At 42.1% G+C, this 16,764-nt stretch overlaps 1 protein-coding gene across 1 annotated transcript in view; it reads left to right on the top strand.

Moving 5' to 3' along the window:
• LOC308093703 (E3 ubiquitin-protein ligase pellino homolog 1-like) overlaps positions 1 to 16,764 on the top strand; it is a gene marked incomplete at both ends in the record, with an annotated part of 70,964 nt that overhangs the window by 52,054 nt on the left and 2,146 nt on the right. Inside the window, 2 exons of the mRNA XM_080440030.1 lie at positions 15,573 to 15,752; positions 16,245 to 16,433. Coding sequence (XP_080296156.1) covers positions 15,573 to 15,752; positions 16,245 to 16,433 — 369 coding nt within the window. The remainder of the gene's footprint in view (positions 1 to 15,572; positions 15,753 to 16,244; positions 16,434 to 16,764) is intronic.

Raw genomic sequence — 16,764 nt, 5'->3', positions numbered from 1 at the left:
TGTTTTATGGTATATGTGTTCAGTTGACTGTTGAACAACTGACACAATACACAGGACTCGACATCAACATTTTGACGCATATTGTACATTTAAACTTAATTTACCTACAACTGTTTTTTTCTTTTTCTAAATGTATTTTTAAACCTTCCAAATGTTTTGTCTTTATGCCAATTAACCCCCAATGCCAGTGAGGAGCCCCTACCGGGAGCACATGTAGATGCAGTGCCTCCATTCTACTACTATTCTAATTCCTGCCCAGCTTAATTCCCCCAAACACAGTCAATTGTGTTTGCATAAACGCTCAAGCTGGATAGTAAACGGTGGTGATTGGAACCCCTATTCTCCATGGAGGTGGGGGCAGGTACTTTACCCCTGTGCCACCCAAGCGCACAAAAACACTTTTATGTTTTACAATAATGTTACTGTAATTTCTAGACTAAAACAAAGTAAATATCTTTGGCTCTGCGATTGGTTCAGGAGCCTTCCCTCCAAGATAATAATATGTTTTTTATGATTGGTGTTTTTTACCAATTAATTGATCAAATAAACAGTTTACACAACTGTGACAATTAAATGAAACTTTTTTTGTTATTTGGTGATACATATTACAATTGTAATGGTCTGTGATACATCTACCTCTTGTTACACACTTAGATTTTGTGTTAACGTTTACTGACACCATCACTGTGATTAAAATGGGTGGACGGTGGACGTCACAAAAGTAACATCCGGACTTGCGAGGTGCAGCTGTTGGTACAATCCGCACCAAACTTGACACAAACACTGGTCAGGGGTTTGCCATCAGAATAGCCAAACAGTGTTACCGCAGTGTTTAAAACTTCAAATGGCCATAATAACTCGGTATATATGTACAGTATATTTATGTATGCATATATATGCATGCACGCACACACGCACTGTATATTGTGAGATAAAAAAAAAAATCAATTAATCAAGTTAATTATAGGACACTGTTATGTCTGCATACTGCTATCTGTCTATCTCAGTTTCAAACAGCCAGATTGAATCAACTGGAAACCCTTTCATCAGGCTGCATTGTCAAAGGACTATCAATCAGACCTTTGTGCTCTATGAAAGAGAGGGTATTGTTGTCATATCACAGCGATAACTCATTCCATGTTTGTGTTGTGTAAATGCATCATCAAACGAGGTCAAACGAGACATGCACTTTGTCTGGAGGCCATAAAAAAAACAGAACAACATGAATATGTATAAATATAATATTAAATAACTCAACTCATACCCTTTTTGACCCAGAAATATTTCTACTGCAAAATATTAATTTGATTTTTCGTTCTTTGTTTCGCCTTTTTATTCCTCCTGTATTTATTCAGGGAAGCCCATTGAGAGCAAGCTCTCTTTTTCAATGACGCCCTGATTTCAGCATGAAAACAAGTACAGTTATAAAATGCAATACATATAATGAAAAACAATAACAAACAACATTGAAACAAACCACAGATGCTAACTAGAAAAAGTGCTCCTCGGAGCACAGGTCTCCGCCAGGTCAGGTACGTTCTTGTGGCCTCCTGGTGGCGCTATAATATGTGAAAAGGGTGCCATTTCTTCTTAGGCCTTTCACGGCAATTGGACACTGCATTCATGATTTGATGCATTTTGTTCCAAAAATGTGTTTTGCTAAATTAGACCTGCTGGTGGCGCTAAAACAGGCCAATGTGAAAAGGGTGGCATTTCTTCCTCGGACTAGTGGGAATGTGCGTGTGAAATTTCACGGAAATCGCAAGCTGCGTGCATGAGGCATTTTGTTCTTTGGAAGCCAACCTTAGCCAATCAGGATGGAATATGGGAAATCTGACAGATCCGTGTTGATCACATATCTATAGAGATACTGTGTACCGATTTGCATGACGTTTGGATAAAATCTGTAGGAGTAATATAAAAAAATGGGTTTTGCACAAATCGGCCTCCTGGTGGCGCTATAACAGGCCCATGTGAAAAATGTGGGGCAGAGGTTCTGAATTGGCATCCAGGGAGTGTGTGTGCACAGTTTCGTAGCGACCGGGGCCGACGGTGCCTGAGATTAGCTGGTTGCACACGGACAGGACACACGGACGGACGGACAGGGGGTAAAACATACTCTCTCGCCATGCCTTTCGGCCTGGCGGAGATAATAAATATAGGGTTACATGAAACAGGTGCAGTCACTATGTAATGTGTCCTCAAGAACTACCCTGACTGTCTCTATGGAGACCAGTTTCAGAGAGTCCTGAAGTTTGTTCCATTTGTGTGGAGCATAATAAATGGAAGCAGTCTTTCCTTGTTCACTGTTCATACGTGGAGTGAAATATCTAATGTGTGTCTGTGAATGTGTTGAATGTCCAGTAACCCTTGGTTCTAAAAGCGGGGATAGATACAAAGGAAGCTTACCACACAAGGCCTTATAAATAAATAAAAGACACTGTTGCTTTCTACGAACTGCGAGAGATGGCCAACCCACTTTTTCATATCAAATACAATAATGTGTGTGAAAACCATCGAGGCGTGGAGAGTGAAGCATGCATGACCACCATCACCATAATCAAAAACAGACATTATTACAGATTGAACAACAGTCTTTCTACTGACAAGAGAAAAACTAGCCTTGTTTCTGTAGAGGAAACCAATCTGTCCATGGACCTTAAATGAGAGCTTGGCATCTAGCAAAATGCCCAGATATTTACAAGATGTGACCAGCTCAATTTGTTCACCTTTTAGAGTATGAATACCTGTAGAGGGATTTGTGTTGGGAGACCTAGTGAATAACGTTTTGTTTTGTCGGAGTTCAAGACAAGCTTATGATTAATTACAGCCAATTGAAACAAAGGCATTCTACAAATTTTAAGGGGCCGTTTCAAGAACTGGGCCAATGATGATTGAAAGTCTTTATTAGGCATACAGTATTAGGCCAATACTGTATAAAATTGTGTTGTCCGCGTAATATTGGACATCACAGTGCAGGGAGGGGAGTGCAGTATGATTAACATAAAAAGTAAATAAAAGAGAACCCAAAATGTAACCCTGTGGGACACCTTTAACAATTAAAAGAGACCTGGATCTAAAACCATCAGCAACAGCTTGCATTCCCCCCCGTCAGATAATTTGAAAACCAGCTGACAGCGAGATCATCCAAGCCAATGGGGGATAGCTTCTGTAGTAAAATATGATGGTCCACAGTATCAAACTCTTTTTGAAGATCAATGAAAATCGCTGCCCAGTGTTGGTGATTATCTATACCTTTTAGTATATTGTTTGTGACAAGCGATGTAGCTGTTACAATGCTATGACCTGGTCTGAAACCTGACTGTTAGGGTTGAAGTATGTTGTGTGTGTTCAGGAATGCGCATATATGGGAACTGACTAGGGATTCAAGGATCTTGGCTAGACAGCACCATTTTTATATTGGCCAATAGTTATTTAATTCGGACTGATCACCACCTTTATGTAGTGGTAAAACTATTAATATTTAATATAACTATTAATTTGATGCTGTTATTCAGCTCTAAAGTGTCAAAATGTCATTCAGTATAACTTTCCGGGCTAAAATATGACAAAAGTATTGAAATCCATCCTAAAGGAAAAAGTGAACACCCATGGCATAATTGTGCTAGTTTTTACAGCAATATTGTACCCAGAAAATTAATCAACTTTGTCTGAATAGGATACATTTAAATAACAGAAAAAAGTTAAAAGACCATAGCAGCTTTTTTGGACGGGTGCGTGGCGCTGTTCCGACATCCCGCGGGTCCGACAGCCGGAATCTGGGCTCAAAACGGCTGGAAAAAGAGCAGATCCACAAGCCTGTTAAAGGCTGTTGTCTTGGGGCGCAATACCGCCGGCGTCCACAAGGCGGCGCCGTCCCCGGTCCCTGGTCCCCATCGGGGGTCCATGGACCACCTCCTACCCAGGGACGGTGGCTCCCGGGGCAGGTAGAGCGGGCGAGTGTGCACCCGGCACTGTGCCGTGAGGCACTGGGCTCCCTGGCCCTTGCCCTGTGTGAAGGGGAGAGCCAGGGAGAAGTGCCGACTGGTGCCATCTCGTAGGTAGGGACCATGCCCAGGAAGAGGCCTCCTCCTGGGGCAGCAATGGGCCACGGACCGCCCAAAATCCTGGTTCTCAAAAAAAAATTGAAAATGTTTCTAAGTCCAGGGCCCCCTCGAGGAGGTGGGCCCCTGCCTTCCTGCCTCAAGGAATTTTCTTGCAGGTGCCTGGAAGGCCGACCCGTGCCATCGGGTAGTTATGCCCAGGACAGAGGCACCTGCCTGGGGCAGCGATGGGCCACGGACCGCCCAAAATCCTGGTTCTCAAAAAAAATTCGAAAATTTTTCTAAGTGTCTGCATGGGCTCCAGAGGTCCCCAGGGACCCCCTGGAGGACCCCCGGCCGATCTGCGCTTTTTCGGGCCAAAACGGCCGGTACCGACCGGGCCGTGGGTCGCCCGGGGCCGGCGGAGGGCTCGTTGGGTCCCATGGATGCCGCCCGGGTCAACTGCGGCCGAAAAAACCCAAAAACGCTCCGGAGAGCCCAGGAGCCCAAGGGCTCTGCCCCTCTCCCATGCGACAAATTTCGCATGGGGGGGAAAGTGGCCACTTGTGCCATAGGGTATACAGGGACCATGTCCGGATATGGTCCACCATATTCGGGGGCGTCCCCATGCCTGACAGGGCCAAAAACCCTGGAGCTTTCGGAAAAAGTCCAGAGCTCCCAAGAAGCTCTGGGCTGCAGGCCTCTCCCCTGCTTGAAATTTCGCATGGGGGGAGAGTGGCCACTTGTACCATCTCGTAGGTAGGGACCATGCCCAGGAAGAGGCACCTTCCTGGGGAATCATGGTTCTCCAAAAAAATTCAAAAATCGCGCTGAGTGTTTGTATGGCCTCCAGAGGTCCGCGGGGACCCCCTGGAGGACCCCCGGCCGAAAATCTCAACTTTTTTCGGGCTTGTCGATCTGCGCTTTTTCGGGCTAAAACGGCCGGTACCTCCCTGTCCCTGGGTCGCCCGGCGCCGGCGGAGGGCTCGTTGGACCCGGGTCCCATGGATGCCGCCCGGGGCAACTGCGGCCGAAAAACCCGGGAAAAAGTGTGAAAATCGCACTGTGTTTGCAGGCCCCGTGAGGTCTGGGGCTCTGGCCTCTCCCCTGCGTGAAATTTCGCGTGGGGGGAAAGTGGCCACTGGTGCCAGCGGGTAGCTATGGACCATGCCCGGAACCGGGGCACGGTCCTGGGGCAGTGTCGGCGCCGCGAGAGGCCCCAAATCCAAGCATTTGTTTTGCACCAAAACCACTCCTTGGGCTAAAAACGGCCATAGCCATCCTTTTCCAGGTATACTTTTTGTGTAAAAAGCCCATTGAGATTGGACTGTTTTTAGCCCAAGGAGTGGTTTTGGTGCAAAACAAATGCTTGCAATGGATTCAGAATCATAAAAACACCCTAGTTTGACCCCTCACATGCTACTTAAAACAGAATAAAATTTCGATTTTTTTTTTTTCCTGCATAAGGTTATGGTGGGTACCCCAACTTTCAGGAGCTGTCAAAAATTCCACTAGGGAAACTGCATTTAAGTCTTTGTGAGATGTGTTACTAGACACTTTTACAAACACATTGGTGAAGATTTGTTTTGGTAAGGAATTTATTCCAAGATTGGAACATTTTCTGCTAATATCCCCTGACTACACCCCGTAACGTCACAATATACTTCATTCCAATTGTTCTATGTTAATGGGGGTGAAGTCCAACAAGATATTACAGACTGCTTATTTCAGAATAAGGTATGTCATTTAAAATGTTGCTATTATTGAAGTAACAGCCATTAATAACAATAACTGCAATATTATCTACGGTTGGGTTTTACCTCGTCCCTCAACAGAAGGACAGTGTACCCTCAATGAAATAATAAATCACAAAGTAAACCCACATTAAATCAGACTTTTATAAAAGTGTCAGTTTAATAAACCACTTTAAATGTGCTGTCCCTATTTTGGGCATGTCATTGTAGAGGGACATTTTCAAACACTTTCATAACATTTCAAAAATGTCCAAAATGTTCGAAAATATTTAGATTTACAAGCTCACAAGCTTCGGGATGTGACATGTTGTGAGTGTGAAGATTGGCTAGTTTCGCCATTCTTCGTACACTGAAATATATACGTAAGCCGTTAAAGGGAGAATGTCTCATTTTGGAATGAAACCTCATGTGTTTTTCTTGTTATGTCTGCAGGTTAAGTGGGGCGTACAGGACAGCAACAACCACTAGACTTTGAAGCAGGTGACAGAGGAGTGTTTCGCTATCGGAGAGCCCTGCACCAACCTCCCTCTGAAGGAATCAAAAATGGCGCAGTACATAGTACCTATCTTCTCCTCACCGGCCTCCATCAAAGTCCCAGTCAAACATGGGGAGCTTATTGTCCTGGGGTATGAAACGTAAACGTATTAACATTCATCGAATTGATCATGAGCGACTGCTGCCATGTCGCTCATCATTAGAAATGAACAAATAATTGATGTATATATCATATAATCTGACCAGGTTGATCTAGTGATTATTTTATATCGCCACGTTACATGTAATAAAAGTAAAAGACACAATATCTCTACACTAGAATGAGCAAGGCTTTAGTGGATTACTTACAACAAATAATGTTACCAATAGCATAAACTTTTGCAGGAGGGGCAAAATCCCAAACGCCTTCCCAAATGTTATGCTGGGAAAATTGTGCAAATTATATATGTGCACAGCATTATTTAGGCTACTATATTGTGTGTGTGTTGTCGCTGCAGCCCCCTGGTGATAATCAGGTGATAATACACCTGATTGTCACCCCCCCCCCCCCCCCACAATGCACCCCACAATGCATCTTTTCTTGTAAACATCCGCTGCTTCCGCCTTTGTAGTGAACACCAGCGCGCTATTTTTCGAAATTGAGTCTAATTTCAAAAAGCAAAAGAATCTGAGCGGACACGCCTCTTACAGGTCTGAGAGCTGTGCAACTCGTCTAAAAAGTCCGACGAGAGGCAAACAGCAGTACACAACAATGGCGGCCGCAATTTCTCTAGGGCAAATTGCTTCCCGTCGATCCTATTTAGATGCAACACCCACTGCATGTGGGTGTTGTGATCAAGCTGATTGTCAGAGAACAGTACATTTTCGAATCAGCTGAAAAGGTTTTTGATCAGGCTGTATATCAAAGAACTGTAAATGATTGAATCAAAGAGAAAGAGCATATCATGCATATCATGAACCTCAGTTCAGACATTGAGGCTTGAGGACTTGACCGAACGGAGGAGCTGTTATAATTACTACAAAACATACTTTTGAGAAGCCGTTAGTTTCTTCCACCGAGCCGTTGTTGGATATCCTACTCAAGATAAGTAAGTGAATTGTCTTGGATTTCCTTTTGTCTTTTAAGTTAATTGTTTTTTTTAACATTTGCAACATGTTAAAGAAAATTAGTCTGCCTCCAAGAAAATTAGTCTGCCTCCAATTTTCGGTTTATATACTTCATTCCAATAATTCTATGTTTCTCAGGGTGAAGTCTAACAAGATATTACAGAGTGCTTATTGCTGAATAATTACAGGATGTATGCAATTTAAAATGTTGCTATTATTTAAGTAACAACCATTAATACAAATACATGCATTATTATCTACAGTTGGGTTTTAACTTGACCTACATCAGACGTTTATAAAAGTGACATTTCATGTCACTGAAGTATATACAGGGCTTAAGCCGTTAAAGGGAGGATGTCTCATTTTGGAATGAAACCTAACATGTGTTTTTCTTGTGATGTCTGCAGGCACCAACGTCCCTCTGAAGGAGTCTTCCGCTATGCAGCCAGCCCTGTACCAACGTCCCTCTGAAGGAGTCTTCCGCTATGCAGCCCTGCACCAACGTCCCTCTGAAGGAGTCTTCCGCTATGCAGCCAGCCCTGCACCAACGTCCCTCTGAAGGAGTCTTCCGCTATGCAGCCCTGCACCAACGTCCCTCTGAAGGAGTCTTCCGCTATGCAGCCAGCCCTGCACCAACGTCCCTCTGAAGGAGTCTTCCGCTATGCAGCCCTGCACCAACGTCCCTCTGAAGGAGTTTTCCACTATGCAGCCCTGCACCAACGTCCCTCTGAAGAAGTCTTCCGCTATGCAGCCCTGCTCCGCTATGCAGCCCTGCACCAACGTCCCTCTGAAGAAGTCTTCCGCTATGCAGCCCTGCTCCACTATGCAGCCCTGCACCAACGTCCCTCTGAAGAAGTCTTCCGCTATGCAGCCCTGCTCCGCTATGCAGCCCTGCACCAACGTCCCTCTGAAGAAGTCTTCCGCTATGCAGCCCTGCTCCGCTATGCAGCCCTGCACCAACGTCCCTCTGAAGAAGTCTTCCGCTATGCAGCCCTGCTCCGCTATGCAGCCCTCCTCCTCAAATCAAAGTCTGCCCTCTACCCTCCTCCCCCAAACACATGGCACTCAATGTACACTCATGCATTCAAAGGACCACAAAATAGAAATAAACTCTCAATATTTTTTTTTTATCCTTTTGACAAATATGTACAAATCTATGTTCATCATGTTATGCATTCTTACCAAATCTTATCTTCTCATATTTCCGTCCAGGTGGACGGTGAGTCTCAGGAACTGGGGGATGGCTCGCTGATAGGCCTGTGTGGTGTGACCCTCCTGTGGCGCACGGCCGAGGGCCATCGAACACCTGGATGCCCTGTGCAAGGATCTGCCCCAGGGCCGCATGGCAGTCTTCAAGTAAAAGGCTTTTCCCCTGTATGTATCCTCATGTGTTTCTTCAAATCAACCATCTAACCAAAACCTTTACCACATACTGTACAATTAAAATGCTTTTCCCCTGGTTGAGTCCCCATGTGACGTTTCAACATACACATATAACCAAAGCCTTCACCACAAACTGTACAGGAATGGCTTTTCCCCCAAGAGTACTCATGTTGTTACTTCAGATGGGACTTGTACAGTTTGTAGCAAAAGCTTTTATGACAAGTACATTCCCCTGTATGAATTATTGTGTGTCTGTTCAGATGTCCCTTTTGATTAAACATTATGCCACACTCTGTACAACTAAACATCCACTTGTTTTGTCTTGTGTGATTTCAATGTGTTTAAAGCTCAATGATCTTCCCTGGTCTCGAAAAATAGGAATTCATTCTCACTCCAACGAGCACCATAATATGCCAAGAGAATGTAAGCTCATAAATAGCACCACTCACTTTTTGCCGGACCAAGGGGGTCTGGCTTACATGAGGCTTTGTACCTGTTTTCTCCATACATGGGCATGGTCACTTTGTCCTTAGTCCCCAGCCATAAAAGTCTGTCCCCCTTTCGTCCATATAATGGGCATGTTTTGTACCTGTTTTCTCCATACATGGGCAAAAAACTGGTTTTGGTCACTTTGTCCTTAGGCCCCAGCCATAAAAGTCTGTCCCCCTTTCGTCCATACATGGGCATGTTTTGTACCTGTTTTCTCCATACATGGGCAAAAAACAGGTTTTGGTCACTTTGTCCTTAGGCCCCAGCCATAAAAGTCTGTCCCCCTTTCGTCCATACATGGGCATAGACACAGGCTGACACGTCATGTGAAGTCTGGGTCTGGCAGAACCAGGTCTCCTGGTCTTGTTTTTTTTAAGTGAGCTTCCATCACTGTGATGACCACTGTTGTTTTTAAATAGCACCGCTCACTTCACACTGGGTGTGATTTTTTTCTTTTTGCAAAATGTTCATGGATACATTTCATGAATTTTGACATCTAAGAAAAAGTCAAAATTATGGAAAAACAAAGTGACGTTTTTTTCTACCCCTGATAGAAAAGTAGGACCAGTATTCCATGTGAATATTTCTAAGAAAAGTCCACTTTTTGCTCTTTCCGCCTATAATAAGGCCTTGTATAAAAGGCTGCTGATTCACAATAGAACCAAATACTGGCATTCCTGATTGCTTTAGGATGTAGGGAGTAGGGACACTACCTGTAGACCATCTGTGCAAGTATGATGTAAAACAAAAAACATCAGGTAGAAAATGAGAAAGGATTGACTTCGAACTCCCTTTTTCAGGGTAGGCGTGTTTTGGTAGTGGTGAGTCACTTTGTGGATGATTTCATGACTTTTGCAGTAAAAGTCAAACTTCTGACCATCCATTTCAGGAAGAGGACATCTTAAAGACATGAAAAAACAATGTCACATCTAGTTCTACCCCTGATAAAGAGCTGGACAAAAGTTACAAGTAAATATTGCTCAGAAAAGTCAACTTTTTGCTATTTCCGCCTATTTAAGGCCTTATATAAAAGGCTGCTGATTCACGATATAACCACAAATTGGCATTCTGATTGTTTTGGGATGTAGGGACACTACCTGTAGACCATCTGTGCAAGCATGATCTAAAAACAACCAGCAGGTAGAAAATGACAGAGGATTTACTTGGAGCTCCCACTTTCAGGGTAGGTGCTTTTTTGCCTATGTGGTGAGTCACTTCATGGATCAATATCATGACTTTTGCAGTAAAAGTAAAACTTGGGACAATCCATTTCACGAAGGGGACATCCTAAAGATATGAAAAAACTATGTCCCGTTTTGTTCTACTCCGGGGAGGGGTATCTCAAAAACTAAGGCTCTTTTTGAGGGTTTGTTCCTTCACTAATGGTTACTATGGGAATATAGCGGGGAATTTAATGGGGAAAACAAATATCACACAAAGGGCCAGCTCAGTTTGTAACTTATAGGCATAATTTAGTTTAAAATATGAATGGTGATTGATGCGTTTACACATAAAAACAAATGACATTCTCCTTTCTCCTGAATCCAACTGAATATGACTACAAACACCAGAATCCGCTGGAAGTGTCACATTTCGATGTTGCTTTCAAATGTTTTTCCTACGCAAACTTTTCCTACGTGAATGTATAACTTTTTTTTTTACAGGAAATGTACAATGTTTTTGGTTTTGTAAGATAGTTTTCTATACGTTGTAATGTAAATTATGTTTACACATTATTTATTCCCATTTAATTGTACCTACGTTGTTTTTTTATGGTTTTGTTCCAATTTTGCTTTGGCAAAATAAACATGTTTTCTCATCACAATAAAGCCCCTTTGAATTGAAATGAATTGATTTGAATTGAGAGAGAGAGATAACCCTTTGATCAAGCTGATTGTCAGAGAACTGTAAATGATTGAATCAGAGAGAAAGAGAGAGTAGCACATATAAACAGCACACCATGAACCTCAGTTCAGACATTGAGGCGTGAGGACTTGACCGAACGGAGGAGCTGTTATAATTACTACAAAACTTACTTTTGAGAAGCTGTTAGTTTCTTCTACCCAGCCGTTGTTGGATATCCTACTCAAGATAAGTCAAGTAAGTAAGGCAACTTGTCTTGGATTTCCCTTTGTCTTTTAAGTGAATTGTTTTCTTTAATGATCTGCTACTTTTGAAAGATTTTGACCAATTATATTTGTTATATTGTTGAAAAAATGTATATTTTGATGGCAATACTTTTGTACTTTTACCCAAGTCATATTTTGACTAAAGTACTTTTACTTGTAGTTGAGTATTTCTACATTGTGGTATTGCTACTTGAGAAGTATCTGTACAATATCTAACAATATATTACAGAGTGCTTATTGCTGAATAATTACGGTATGTATGCAATTTAAAATGTTGCTATTATTCAAGTAACAACCATTAATACAAATAAATGCATTATTATCTACAGTTGGGTTTTACCTCGACCTGATCAGACCATAGACTGTATAAAAGAGATGGACAAAGCCACACCTCTGCTTTCTACAGACCGAAAATTAAGCCGATTGTTCAGCAATTTAAAATCCGCCATCTTTCAATATCGCGTCATATCGTGTCATATCCTGCAGAATGCCACCAGACCTTTATTGGTTGGGTAGCTTGTCAATCATGAGCGGGGGTGGGGAATGAATGCTAGTGGTTGTGTAGCTTGTCAATCAAATCATCCCGCCCCTCCTAGAGCACAACCTACTTTATCGTCAATTTTAAAATAAATGGGACCATAGTTTACCAAAACGCATATCATGATGATCGAAAGGAGACTTTAAACTAGCGATTGGAAGCATAGTATTTATGTCATTTTTTATTAAGGTAAGAAAATCTAGTCAAGTTTGTCAAAAACCTGTCCGCTTAAAAAAAAAACTAAACTACAGGCCATTCATATGAACTATCTCTTCCGTATTGGAGTCAATGTAAAAATCTCAAACTGGCCCCTTGGATCAGACTTTTATAAAAGTGACACTTGTATTAAAGACGGGGTGCCGTGATTTTCTGTGATTTCCCCCCCCCCTAAAACATAATCATCTGGTATTATGGTTATACTAGGAGGAAGATTTTTTTCAAAAAAGTATACAGAAATTGTTTAAATTATGTTTTTATGTGGACACGCCTCCAGTTCATTAAGTATACCTGGTTCTCACCTTAGCACCTCCTCCACCACCTTAGCACCACCCACCTGTCCTAGTCCCTCCTCCTCCTCATGCCCACACCTGTTGTGTTATGATAATGAGGGGGAGGGTATGTTTTTACTATGTCACTAAAGCGCTGTTTCTCTATTGAAAAACAGAAAAACCATGGCACCACCTCTTTAACAACTCTAAACGTGGCGTCCCTATTTTGGGCATGTCATTGTAGTGGGACATTTTCAAACTTTTCATGTCCAGAATGTTAGAAAATATTTAGATTTACAAGCTCAAAACTGTTGGGATATGAAACATTGTGGGCGTTAAGATTTTCGCTATTCACCGTACACTGAACTATATAAAGGGTTTAAGCGGCTAAAGGGAGGATGTCTCATTTTGGAATTAAATGTCATTATGTATTTCTCTTCTCATGTGTGCAGGTTAAGTGGGGCGTAAAGGACAGCAACAACCACTAGACTTTGAAGCAGGTTACAGAGGAGTGTTTCGCTATCGGAGAGCCCTGCGCCGCCCTCCCTCTGAAGGAAGCGCCAACGTCGCCAAACCAAGAAAATATGTCCTCCTCACCGGCCTCCATCAAAGTCCCAGTCAAATATGGGGAGCTCTTTGTCCTGGGGTATGCAACATTCAATTATTAATATTCATCGAATGTTCACACTGCGGCCATGTCGCTCATCATTAGAAATAAACAAATGCAGACTTTTGGAACTGTTAACACACATAGCGTCCCATGCCAAACACAAAGGGTCATAATTCATGTACATCATATAATCTGGCCAGGTTGATCTAATGATTATGTTACTTTGCCATGTTACATGTAACAAAAGTAAAAGACAGCATCTCTCTACACACGTATAAGGCTTTATTGGTTTACTTATAACAAATAATGTCACAAATAGCATAAACTCGTGAGTAAAGCATTCTATAAAAATGAATCTCCATATTACTGCACTGTCAACAAGATACTTGTGGTTCTAAAGATCTGAACAGAAATGAAGCTTGTGGCAAGCTTGCTTTATTAACCACAGTGTTCCCACCACTGTTTCATCTTCTCTTCACAGGTACAATGGCTTCCTGCCCACCGGGTACGAGGCCAGGACGAAAAGCCACTTTGCTTTGTGTCAGAGTCCCAAGGCCAGCGGTGTGAAACCAAGCACTGTACACATGGACTGTAATTAACAGACAGCTAAGGTACAATCAGTGGTGGAAGAAGTACTCAGATTTGGGGCTTAAGTAAAAGTAACAATACCACAGTGTAAAAACACCCTTTAATGCTCAAGTAAAGTTCAAGTAAAAGTCCTGCAGTCAAAATCTTACTCAAGTCAAAGTTAAAAAGCATTTGCATCAACATAATATTTTATAGTATCAAAATACAGAATGGCCATTTCAGAATCATACATTATGTCATTGAACAATAACTATTGGTCATTAAACACAAAAAGCCCTGTTTTAAACAACAGATATTTTTGCTCACAAGCTTGTTGAAGCTTGAAGATGTTGTTTGTAGGTCTTGCTTGTAGATTGATTTAAAAAAAAAAGAAGGAAATATTTCTGATTACTAGAGGCTGCTATGAGGTGGCTGGCCCTCACACCTACGTCGCATCACCGATCTGACCGATATGCCCATATATGGGGATCTCTGTATATGTCAGTCCATGCCATGTCCCTTTTATGCCCATATATGGAGCTTACTGATTTGTTTGCGCCTGATGCCATGATGACACATGTGAGGATAGACAACACACTCCATATTTGGGCGTAGCTGCATTGGGATTGGGAACTCCTTATATGGTTATGGCCGAGTCATAGTGACATGACGACGTGGTCTGCCGGCCCACTGGCTGGTCCTCCCTTTAAGTCATTTTGAATATAGGATGAATTTGATTAATTATTATAATATAATCTAAATCAACAAAGTAACTAGTGACTAAAGCTGTCATGTAATAGAACTGGAGTAAATAGTACAATATTTGCATAGTATGAAGTATCAAAACATTTAAATACTCCATTAAACAAAAATTACCTAGAAATACACTTAAGTACAGTACTTGACTAATTAATTACCTGAGCCCTATTTAAAATATACTGAATATAGCAGATCTACAGTACAAGCTCACAAGGTGTCGCATCGCGACATCGTGTTCATTTGTAGATCTGCTAATTCCACTATGATTGACTCTTTTATTTCTGGATATATATTTTTTTAATTCAATACAGCAATGCCTTTATATTAAATTGTATTCTTTCAAGTTTGCACTTTTTAATACTCACTTATCTTTTACTCCATTACTTTAACTCAAGTACAAATTTGACATAGCAACTTTCACTTGTAGTTGAGTAATCTATGCTTTGACTCAAGTACTGAGGTTGAGTCCTTTGTCCATCACTGGTGGTTTCTAACAGTGAACTTCTCTGTGTTCCATAGGCTATCAGCAGCACGGACCACACCGTATACTACACTCTCTCCCAAGTCGCCATGGTCGTGGTGGAATACGCTCCTGACAGCGATACGGACATGTTTCAGGTTTGTAGGATGTATTATGCATACATTATGTTTTGCAAGCAGGCCCTCAAATAATTGCCAAAACACTGATAAGATTGTATTGATAATATAATCAATAAATATACCAATACATAGGAACTTAAAGTATACAACGTTAGTTACCACTGACCCACGGTGTAACACAATCAATTGATTGATTGATTGATCATCAAAATAAACATGCCCTGCTCTGCAAATGCATTCTATATTCTGATCAAGTGTTTGTTCAGTAAGAACCCTGTCTCTCCAGCTCTTAAGTAAACAGAAAATACATTTTCACCAAAGAATGAGCAGACAAAATTGGAACTGGAACATTATACATTGAAGCTGATGAATGATCTTTGTGGGGTTCTCTCTCCTGATTGGGGGATTAGGGGGGTTAAGTGTCTCGCTAGGAATCAAACCTGGGACCTTCTGTTTCCCGGGTGGTCTCTCTACCCATTCAGCTATCACCACCCTCCTATAATGAGTAACTATAAGGACATATCCAAAATAGGAACACTAGGGTGATAATACAATGTATGTAAACAAGCTGTGAGTAATGTGAAACCCCTTGTATGTTTGTTTATAACAGATCGGGCGTTCCACGGAGAGTCCCATTGACTTTGTGGTGACGGACACAGTGACGGACGGCACGTCAGTTCAGGGCACCATCTCTTGCTTCGCCTGCCGCATCATCTTCCAGAGGAGCCCGCCCTACACCGCACGCATCTACGGCGCCGGCTTCGACTCCTCCAAGAACATCTTCCTGGGTGTAGGTTATGAAATGTCAGATGAAATGAAATGTCTTAAACACAATTGTGTCCGTGTGACTGTGCAGGGCATTGCTGAAAAAGAGCACTCATGCTCAGCATACCTACCCTGGGTAGGTATGCTGTAACTATAAAAAAAGAAAAAAACAGGTATTCTTGACTTTAGTTTACAGTTTACAGTTTAGGCATTTAGCAGACGCTCTTAATCCAGAGCGAGTTACAATAAACCTTGTTTGATTATTTGATTAATCCAATATGAGCACATACATTTGAAACAAATACCTAAAAAATTGCCAATCTTAGCACATTGCGACGCTACTTTTGAAAAAGTTGGGCAGTTTTACTTTGTTACAAATAAACGCATTTTCATGAAAAAACGTTTGTACTTTTACTCAAGTGAAAATGTTAATACGGAACTTTTACTTGTAACAGAGTATGTTGTGGGTTAGGGTTAGAAATCGGAGGATTATTTCACCACTGCCTTCCTTCCACAGGAGGGGGCAGTTAAATGGGAGACGGCTGATGGTGAGATGGACGCACTGACCACCAACGGCGTGCTGGTGATGCACCCACTCCATGGCTTCACTCAGGACTCCAAGCCCGGCCTGTGGAGGGAGATCTCGGTGTGCGGCAACGCCTTCACCCTCCGGGAGACCCGCTCGGCTCGGCAACGGGGGAAGAAGGTGAGGACTATATAACAGTATACATGCTCACAACAACAACAGGTTACACACATGTGTGAATTAAGATGAATCGTGATGTGTACGCCCGTGCTAAACGTGAAATGAAAAGAAGCCAGGCGTGTTGCTTGGTGGGTAGCGTGTGCCCGAATCACTGTTCTGTTGAAAAAACTGAACAAAAGTTGTGCACAACGCTTCAGAGAAAATCTGAATTTCAATACAGTATATTGTCATGAAAATAAGCTTTTGTCAACATTTAGCATATTATTTTTTAGACGGTTTGCCATTGGGCAATTAGGGGTCCAAGAGACCCTTATTACATCTTCTGTATGTA

The sequence above is a fragment of the Gymnoscopelus braueri genome (genome assembly GCF_963280865.1).
Source record: "Gymnoscopelus braueri genome assembly, chromosome: 2".
NCBI lineage: Eukaryota > Metazoa > Chordata > Actinopteri > Myctophiformes > Myctophidae > Gymnoscopelus > Gymnoscopelus braueri.
This window is presented reverse-complemented; position numbering and strand designations above follow the sequence as displayed.